This window comes from Carlito syrichta, unplaced genomic scaffold (assembly GCF_000164805.1).
Source record: "Carlito syrichta isolate Samal-C Ts95f unplaced genomic scaffold, Tarsius_syrichta-2.0.1 Scaffold308854, whole genome shotgun sequence".
Taxonomy (NCBI): Eukaryota; Metazoa; Chordata; class Mammalia; order Primates; family Tarsiidae; genus Carlito; species Carlito syrichta.
In genome coordinates, this window is record NW_007252950.1 from 501,108 (window position 1) to 511,819 (window position 10,712).

At 40.5% G+C, this 10,712-nt stretch overlaps 1 protein-coding gene across 1 annotated transcript in view; it reads right to left on the reverse strand.

Moving 5' to 3' along the window:
* The window catches only part of NUPL2 (nucleoporin like 2), a 16,292-nt gene extending 11,423 nt beyond the window's left edge, over positions 1-4,869 (reverse strand). The window contains exons 1-2 of the mRNA XM_008066195.1: positions 4,506-4,869; positions 1,438-1,666 (exon numbers count right to left, since the gene is read on the reverse strand). Of these exons, the coding sequence (XP_008064386.1) occupies positions 1,438-1,666; positions 4,506-4,626 (350 nt within the window). The 5' untranslated portion in view covers positions 4,627-4,869. The remainder of the gene's footprint in view (positions 1-1,437; positions 1,667-4,505) is intronic.
* Between the last annotated feature and the right edge of the window lie 5,843 nt (positions 4,870-10,712).

A 10,712-nucleotide genomic window follows, 5' to 3' on the forward strand; every position in this document is an offset into this window, starting at 1 on the left:
CAAAAAAAAAAAAAAAAAAAAAAAAAAAAAAAGAATGAAGCCGGGAGCGGTGGCTCATGCCTATAATCCCGGCACTTTGGGAAGCAAAGGCAAGAGGATTGCCTGAGCTCAGGGGTTCAAGACCAGCCTGAGTAACATGGCGAGACCTTGTCTTTACAATAGATCAAAAAATTAGCCGAGTGTGGTGGCGCATGCCTGTGATTCCAGCTCCAAGAAAGACTGAAGTGGAAGGACTGCCTAAGCCTAGCAGCTGGAGACTGTGGTAGCTGTGAGCATGCCACTGTACTCTAGCCTGTGTGACAGAGTGAGACTCCAACTCAAAAAAAAAAAGTGAGTTATAGGACTTCAGAGATCATTTTGTCTAATTCTCACATTTTGCAACAGTGGAAACAGACCCACACCCATAAATTAATTTGTGTCATAGCTCTAAATTTAAAGTTCCCCCTACCCCCAGCCAGAATGTGACAATTAATAAAATGAAAGCTATCACAGAGAATACTGTATTAAATTTAGGACTGCTACTAATATAGGAAGGAGGGTTTTGTTTGTTACTTAAAAAAAAAAAAATCAATTGTATATGGTACATGGCTCAAAATGTTTACCACTGGTTATAGTTTAGTTATAGGAAGTAAAAGACTAACCAAATATCTTAAATTCCATTCTATGTGCCATTAGCTGAGGAAACGTTATAGACAGCCAAGCAATGTTTTGACACCAGCAATATATTTTACCACAAATGTTCTTAAGAAATGTCATGAATTTACTTACTCCATAATAAACGAAGGAAATCAAATGAGACAAATTTGAAAAGGTAATCTTTTTTTTTTTTTTTGAGTTGGAGTCTCACTCTGTCACACAGGCTGGAGTGCAGTGGCACACTCGCGGCCACCCCAGCTCCAGCAATTCTTCCACCTCAGTCTTCCAAGTAGCTGGAACTACAGACACGTGCTACCAAGCCTGGCTAATTTTTTTTTAATTTACTGTAGAGACGAGGTCTTGCCAAGTTGCCCAGGCTGGGAAAAGGTAATCTAAGTAAAAGTTTTAGAAAGAAATAAGAGACATTATATATGACCTCCAAGATCACATGTTGTTCTAAATTACCTCATACTTTGTAAAGGACTCTTAAGTTAGAAGGAACCCAAGCACGGCTAACCTTTGGGAGGCTGAGGTGAGAGGATTACCTGAGCCCAGGCGTTAAAGACCAGTCTGGGCAACTTGGCAAGACCTCGTCTCTACAATGAATTAAAAAAAAAAAAAATTAGCTGGGCGTGGTGTTTCCAGCTATTTGGAAGGCTGAGGCGGAAGGATCACCTGAGCCCAGTAGGTTGAGGCTGCTGTGGTCATAAGTGTGCCACTGCACTCCAGCATGGGCAACAGAGTGAGACTATAACTCAAAAAAAGAAAAAAAAAAGCCAATTTCTGGAGGCTTTCACTTACAGAAGTGTCTTTTCATCTTTCTGCTCATCAGAGCTAAGTGAAGCAAATGGGTTCTTAGACAATCCAAAGCTCCCATTCTTGTTAGTTGAAGCTCCAGAACTGAAAGAACTGAAGGATGGCTTTTCTTGATCTCTGCTGCCCCCCCATGGTGTGGATTTGGAGAAACTGGATGGCTGAATGACATTGGAGTATCTCTGGCTGGTGTTATTCCATCCACGTCTGTTACTACCTAAAATAAAGTGATACAAAATAAGAATTTTACTAACAACTCCTCTTCTAACTAAAAAATCTTAGTTATATTTTGTCTTACGGTTTAGACATTATACAAAGATTCAACAAGCACTACATTTCCACTCTTATGACGATCTCATTTTTTATTTACATACAGTAGTTAGGTATAATATTAACAAATCACATAATAGTTTAATTGCATTTTTTGTTTTATAAGATTGAAAGGACTGTAAATCTATAGAAACATAATGATATGTTAGTAAGTTCAGCTGACATAAGCTTATTAAATAAACAACTGCTTGATAGTGGAGTTGATAAAGGGCATACATCCTAAATCATAAGCTCCTTCAGGATAAAAAGCTGTTTTGTTATCATTCCGTGCTCCCCCACTGGGCCCTATATAATAGGAAAGGCTGGAAAATAGACACCGAATGAAAAAAAGGTTAGATTCTACCCTTTGTCCTTAAATAGATGCTTAAGTCTATTTGACTCAGTCTTTCCTCTGGGAAAACAACACCTATTTTCAGAGATTACAGAGGTTATTTATATATAAACAAAGTGCATGGAGTTCCTCTATGAGTAGCTTTCTAATATTTCATAAATATCAAAATGAGCCACAATGATTCCCATCTGTCTCTATACTGTTTTTAATGTTATCACTTCAACAATCTCCGGCCTGGGCAATATAGTGAGACCCCGTCACTACAAAAAATACAAAAAATACAAAAAGTAGCTGGGCGTGGTGGCCCAGGCCCGTAGTCTCAGCTACTCAGAGGCTGAGGCAGAAGGATCGCCTCAGTTCAGAAAGTCAAGGTAGTGGTGAGCTGGGATCAAGCTGGGATCAAGTGAAACCCAATAATCTCATTTACTCATCACTTCCTAGTCAGAGCCAAAATTAAGGTAATTCATCTTGTTTTTGACTGGATTAGGAAATATGCCATTAAATATATTAAAAATTGAAATGATGGGACATAAGCCTAATTAAGAAAGTTCCTCCTCCAACTGTAAACTACAAAAAAAAAAAAAAAAAAGAAAAGAAAAGAGAGGACATTGCTGGGTTAGATACCTTAAGTAGGAGTTAATAGTGTTATTTTTCTAGCTGGGCACAGTGGCTCATGCCTGTTATCCCAGCACTTTGGGAGGCTGAGGTGAGAGGATTGCCTGAGCCCAAGGGTTTGAAACCAGCCTGGGCAACTTAGTGAGACCTCATCTCTACAATAAATCAAAAAAGTAGACGAGTATGGTAGCACGAGCCTGTAGTTCTGACTACTTGAAAGGCTGAGGCTGAGGCAGAAGGATTACCTGAGCCCAGCAGGTCGATGCTGGGGTGGCCATGAGCGTGCCACTGCATTCCAGCCTGGTCAATGGAGTAAGACTCCAACTCTAACTCAAAAAAAAAAAAAAAAAAAAACAACCACCACTTGCTTTTCTACTAAAGTTCCAAATTCTTTGGAGATGACATTACTCAGAATTCCAGAAGCATTCATTTGCTGTTTGCCAAGTTTTAGTTACACTTTTTTCATCCATTAATCTATCACAGATTCAACATTTATTTTTCCAATTACTACATTTAGGGCAAGTCTCCAAAGAATGTCAAATATTATATTCTGTTGTTCCTGGAAATTCACATTTATTAGACACCAAGTCCTAATTTTTGGTTTGGAATATCTCACTAGACCAATTGTACAAAAGGATTAGAGGGATCAGACCTAAAACCACCATAAAACACAAGGTTTAAGGATCACACACGAACAGCCCTAAAGGCTAAACTCCAATCCTAAGGACATAAAACTTACCCATCTAACCTTTAAAATCTCGCATTGTGCTATGCTTCCCTGTCTGATCCCTCTTCTCCTTGAGAACAAAAGCTTTGACAATGACCGAAGCCCAAGGAGCAGGTCAACGTGGTCCCCACATCCCCTCCCCTCGTAATCCAGAGAGGTTTTTTTTTTTTGGGTTGGGGTCTCATTCTGTCGCCCACACTGGAGTGCAATGGCCACTCCCGGCCACCGCAGTCTGCTGGGCTCCGGCGATCCTTCCACCTCAGCCTTTCAAGTAGCTGGAACTACAGGCACGCGCTACCACGCCCGACTAATTTTTTGATTTATTGTAGACATGAGGTCTGGCCAAGTTGCCCAGGCGGGTCTCGAACCTGGGGGTTCAGCAATCCACTCACCTCAGCCTCCCAAAGTGCGAGATTACAGGCTGAGCCACCGAGCCCGGCTATCCAGAGAATTCTTAACCGGAAGTCCCAGCTACTCAATTTCAACCCGAATTTTATGAGCATCTGCATTTTTCTGCGGTATGGCTCTACAGCTTTTTATTAAGTTTGCAAAGGAGTTCGCGACTTCTCCAAAACGAAGACTTCCGATTCTGACCTGTTTTTAACCTCTCCTTCGAAAACGTAATTTCGTATAAATTACATTCAAGGTGTCAAGGGAAAAACCCAAGTGCACATGAGGGCAGTAAAGCGAGGAGGCCCTGTGTCGACCCACGCGAACTCTTTCATTCGCCTACAAGGTAGTTTTGATAGATGCTTCCGATTTAAACTTCATTGTTTAGCCCAGGCATGCAGGGCCACACCCCCGTCCCCGGTCCATTCATCCCACAAAAAACGACGCCCAGCCTAACACGTGGATTAAAAACCTCTGTTAAAAACACCGCGTGGGGCCGGTTGGGCAGAGGCGCGAGGCGGGCACACTGGGGTCACCCGACCGGCAGACCGCGACGCTGCGCTCAGTCCCCGGACACACGCGGGACGGCGAGTCCCCTCCGGCCGGGTCCCCAGCGGGCCTTCCCCGGCTCGGCTGGCAGCCGAGGGTTGAGGGGAGAGTCACCTGAGGGCTGCTGCTGTGGTTGCTGCCGTCCTCCGCCCGCACCCCTGGCACCAGGATGTTCGTTCCAGCACCGGTCTCCAAAGCGGCACCGGCCTTGAAGGAAGAATTGACAAACGGTCATTGCGACGGCGTCGCCGACCGAGTGCTCTTCCGGCAGCACCCTGCGGGGAACGGAGAGCCTGAGCCACCCAGGGCGCCCAGCCCCTCCTCTGTGACGTCATCTTTTCGCGTCCGGGGAGGGCCCTTCCCTCTTGCCCCACCCCCAGTGCGATGAGAGGCGTGGGTTTTAGCCAATAGAATTTGAGAAGAACGGACTGCCCGGATGCCCTGAAGAAGGTGTCCCGGGAAGGCGAGATGCTTGAACCGGTCAAAGGCAGGAAGGTAGGTGCCTTTGACCCCGGTGCAGGACTTCGGGGAGGCTGGAGGCCCAAAATGTTTGGAAAGCGGAGCAAGCAAACGCAGAACTTCAGCAAGGTCCGGAGAGGGGGAGGGTTAGCTGAGGTTTGAGACACCGAGTCGTGCTTTTCATTTGTAAGTGCTGAAAAACTAAGAATGAACCCGGGCTGAGAAAGTAACCCGCGCTAATTTTTATTTTATTTTATTTTACTGTAGACACAAGGGCTCCCCAATTTGCCCGGGTTGATCTCGAACCTGCGGACTCTGGCAATCCACTCGCCTCGGCCTCCCAAAGTGCTGGTATTACAGGCTTAACTACCAAGCCCGACCGCAAATTCATATTAAAACAACAACAACAGTGTAATTCATTTATTCTGAAGCAAATGTATGGAAAAGTTACAAATACAGAAGGTCGATCCAGCCTGGGCGTCAGAGACTCTGACTCAAAAAAAAAAAAAAAAACTCCTTTGTCAGTTTGATAAAGGACCAAGAGTCCCCATAATTATTTGAGCATTTCTTTACCTCTGGCACAAAGAAGTGCTCCAGGCTAATTTTTACACTGTCTCCACTCCAGTTCTGGAATCAGTCCTTTCTCCAAGGAGCCCTGAGTCCTTTGTAGTTCTTAGAAATGAAGATCTGAGTTCCAAGTGTGCTCATTGATATTGTGATGCTCTTAGGCCCTTTCATGGACATTCCTAGGAAATACTATGCAGACACACACACTTACATATTTCTTCTGCTTCTATATTTATTGAAAACTATGGGTTCACACAAATAATCTCTAATTCCAGTTCATTTTATTTGTATTTTCCTCCTATATTTCTAACCCTCTTCTTTGGTAGAAACTTGGTTTCCATTAGCCTTGGTATATTTAAACTCCTTTATCAGCTAGGTGTGGTGGCTCATGCCTGTAATCCCAGCATTTTGGGAGGCAGAGGCAAGAGGATTATCTGAGCCCAGGGATTTGAGACCAGCCTGGGCAACTTGGTGAGACCTCGTCTCTACAATAAATCAAAAAAATTAGTGGAGTGCAGTGCACACACCTGTGGTTCCAGCTACTTGGAAAGATGAGGCAGAAGATCACCTGAGCCCAGAAGGTCGATCCAGCCTGCGTGTCAGACTCTGACTAAAAAAAAAAAATAATAATGCTCCTTTGTCAGTTTGATAAAGGACTAAAAGTCCCCATAATTATTTGAGCACTTCTTTACCTCTGGCACAAAGAGGTGCTCCAGGGTAATTTTTACACTGTCTCCACTCCAGTTCTGGAATCAGTTCTTTCTCCAAGGAGCCCTGAGTCCTTTGTAGTTCTTAGAAACGAAGATCTGATTTCCAAGTGTGCTCATTGCTATTGTGATGTCTTTGCTCCTAGGCCTTTTCATGGACATTCCTAGGAAATACTATGCAGACACACACACTTACATATTTCTTCTGCAACTATATATATTGAAAACTATGAGCTCACATAAATAATCTCTAATTCCAATTCAAGGTCACAGGATTCATTTTATTTGTATTTTCCTCCTATATTTCTAACCCTCTTCTTTGGTAGAAACTTGGTTTCCATTAGCCTTAGTATATTTATCTCCTTTTATTAATCTGTATCTCTTTGTAGCCACTGACTTCTCATCTTAGCAAATGCTAGCATGCATAAGGATTTTTGCTGCAATCAAACTCTTAAAATAATACCAGTGGTGGTTGGAGCTTGAATGGGGGTAAGCCTGGTACTCAGTGAAGGTGAAAAGAGGCAAGGCCAGAATCCTGGTTGAGATTGTCTAGGTAAAGTGCTGTGTGAAATGAGAGCCTAGGGCTGAGACTTGCAGAACTTGGTAGTGATCAGTTTGGTGAGGGATATATGTGGAAATCAGCACAGTGGGGTAATAGGAAGGAAACTCCTAATTTAATATGGCACAGTAAAAATATTTTTGCTTCCTCTTCCTCTTCGAAGTCATCTCAAGAAGGAAGGCAAGAAAAAAACACCATCTGTGATCATACAAATTGTCCATAAATCTGGAACCACAATTTATGAAGGCTGAATACACATTGTAAGAAGAGTAGATTGTAAATTACTTGGAAGAGTGGAAAGTCATATTAAATTTCTGTAAGGTGGAGACTGAGTACCCAGAGGTGGCCAATAAACCTCAGGAATTAAGGGCTACCAGACTACAGAAGTGTGGATTGTGTGGAAATCTGTATGAGGGGTGATTAGAACTTCTCTCCAAAAAGGCAACTATCCAAACCTGATAGGAGACAGGTTTCTTTCTTGATAAAAAGGAACAAAAGAGATTTCAGATTCTAGAACATCGGGTACACAGAGGGCTTATGCTTACTGAACGGTGACTTAGCGTCTACTCTCCCAAGAAGAGTGGCCAGGCTTGTAGTCCCTCTCTTCCCAGATTGCCCTCCTCCCTCTCCCAAGGGGCAGGAGATTGGAAGATTTTCCGGAGAATTAGAAACCCTAGAAAAAACACCTTATGGTCTCCTATGGACCCCCCACTAAAATAGCTTGACATTCCCTCACATAATGAAGTGCACTGATTATTAAACTTATTCTTATACCCCCAAATTATTCATTTTTAATGTCTCATTTTAAATATAAATGTATAGGCAGGGACCAGATATTTGAGGGTAGATTCCAACAGGAAAGAGCAAATCAAACAAAAAATGAAAGAAAACAAAAATACCAAAAGTATAAAAATAGGTAAACTAAAATGTCCCTAGAAAGAACATACCACACAACATACTATATATAAAAGAACAATCATAAAAAAACATGGATACAGGAATAAATTATACAGATGTTAGAAGATAAAGTTGGGGGAAACTCAAACTAGATCTTGAACCCCCTTTTACATCTTTGTTATGAGAGAGGGCATAAAGCTCTGCAGAGTATAACGCTTTCTAATTAATAAGATTAACAGGCAGTTTCTCAGCACAGATTTTGATTTTTCCTAAAGTGGTTTGAATCATCTTGGGAAGGAGTTTGGAAGACGAAAGTGGATTCAAGCTTAAGTCTTTGAGGCAACTGTAAAGAAGAAGGTGGATATTTAAAGGATTTATCAAGTATTGAATGATGCAACCTGTAAACATGTCCTTTCATGTTACCAAGTTATTTTAACTTAGTGAAATGCTGATTTGGTGCCATGTAGAAGTAAATTGGATTTTCTCAAGTCTTCGGTATATGTTAAGTGCATCAATCCTGGAAATACGAATTTCCTCCAAATCTCTCCTTTATTCTTGCATATGTAGCAAATCAAAAAATTTTGCTGTTAACTGTATATAAGGCAGAAAGAAATAGAGTCTGCTTGGTTGAATAATTTTTATTAAATGGCACGTCTTGTTTTTGTTAATAATATTGTCATGTCAGTAATTCATGACATTTTCATGGGACTAAGTTTTTGACAGCTAGGCCACAAAGTCACAATTGTAGTTAATATTTTTTTAATAGCAACAGTTTTAAGATGCTAAACTTTCATGTTCAAATTAAGATTTTCCAAAGTATAAACTGAATTAATGCATTATCAAAATAGTGTCACTGCAAAGGATGTAACATTAGCATATCAAATGTCTATTAAAAAGAAACAGAACACTTTACAGGATAGGAATTTGGGGGGGAACTGAAACTGTACTTGTCAGTATGGTGTACTTTTATCCATTATCCTGGCATTGACAATTTTGCAGAATATTTCCAAGGCAAAAAAAGACACTAATTAGGAATTATGATACAGATCACTAAGGGGGAAAAAAACCAATTTCATTATAAATCTACATCAAACCTGTCTACACATTTATTATAGTGTGTTCTAGTCAGTTAACAACAGCCTAAGAATGAGAGCTAGTGCACTTAAAATATTTTACAGTGCTGTATATTCCACATGGGAGATTATCACATTAAATTAATATTTTAATTAATTATTATTATTAACAATATTGTAATATGATAATTGGATATTTTGACCTAAAAAAAGAGCCACATGTTTATTTTCAATGCAAAATCCAAAACTCTACATTAAAATGTTGAGCAGCAATATCTAGAGACAAAGTAAATTAGTGGTTGTCCATGGTGTCTGGGGGGGTTTCTGGGCTGAATGGTGACCCTCAAAATTCATGTCTTCCAGAACCTAAGAATGTGACCTCATTTGTAAATAGGGTCTTTACAGATGTAACTCGTTAAAATGAGGTCATACTAGAATGGAGGGGATGCTTTGTTGTCCCTATAAGAACACCATGTGAAGATACAGAAACACACAGGGGAAAAGGTCATGTGATGACAGAGACTGGAGTGATGCAGCTTCAAGCAAAGGAATACTAAGGATTACTGGCAACCACGAGAAGCTAGGGAGAGGCATGGGCAGTGTCTGCCTCAGAGCCTCTGGAAGGAACCAACCCTGCTGACACCTTTAGGACTTCTGGCTTCTTGAACTGTCAGAGAACAAATTTCTGTCGTTTAAAGCCACCCAGTTTGTGGAAGTTTGTTATGGCAGTCCTAGGAAACTAATACAGGGGGAAAATAGAGAGCTATTGGTAATGAGCACAGGGTTTCTTCTTTGGAATGATGAAAATGTTCTAAAATTGTGATGGCTGCACAACTCTATGTATACACTAACACCACTGACTAGTACACTTTAAATGGGTGAATTGTTTGCTATGTGAATTATATCTCAATAAGTCTGTTCTGTACATTTAAAAACCCTATATAAATACAAAAATAACTATCATTATTACTTTTTTTCTAATTCCTCTGATTTAAACACTTTTGGGGGTTAAGACTCTTATAACTTCCATATAAGAAAAATGGTGAAAATTAAGAGAGACATTGCTTCACAAATTCTAAAAACCATTACCTAACACATTTAAAAAGAAGAATGAATAAAATTGAGTGATCTATTTCAAGTTTAAAAATATTTAATATTACCAGATAAAAACATTGATGATGACAGCTTTATATGGCTCATTCCATACATAGTGAAAAGGGCAAAGTATTGCCAGGAAAGTAATGAAGAATTGGTTTGTAAAAGATTTATTAACCACATAAAAGCAATGAATAGGAGATGATATATATTGAACTCATTTTTATAAAACTTCTAGAGACAACTAGGTTAAATACCTTTGATGTGTTCTGCTAAGGGAAAATAAATCATGTATCTTTTTAAAGAAGTTCAAAATCAGTACTGATTTTGTGACACATTATCAGTGCTTTTCTAATGATCTAGAAATCTGCTATAAATAGTTTTACCTTTTGCTAGTTAATCATTGTTGGCATGATTATTATGATTGAACTTTATTTAACAGTGAGGACTGAAGAGACAGAATCCTTTTTGAACCACTATGTCACTTTTTGAAACAGTGACATAAATCGATGGGTGCTAAGTTTAACATTTCATGTTAAAAAGATGGAACAGGCTCAAGCCTGTAATCCCAGCACTTTGGGACGCCAAGGTGAGGGGATTGCCTGATCCCACAGGTTTGAGAACAGCCTGGGCAACTTGGCAAGACCTCATCTCTACAATAAATCAAAACATTAGCCAGGCATGGTAGCACGCACCTGTATCTGGCTACTTGGATGGCTAAGGTGGAAGGATCGCCTGGGCCCAGCAGGTCGAAGCTGAGGTGGCCATGAGTGTGCCACTGCACTCCAGCCTGGGCCACAGAGTGAGACTCCAAGTCAAAAAAAAAAAAGATGGAACATATTTAATTGGACTGAATATATTTCATGAGGAGTTTAACACATTAAGTCCCAAAATCTGTTTATGAAGTTTTGTGAGTGTGTGTATATGCCTTGATTCACGCTGACTGACTTTTAAAATTAAGTAC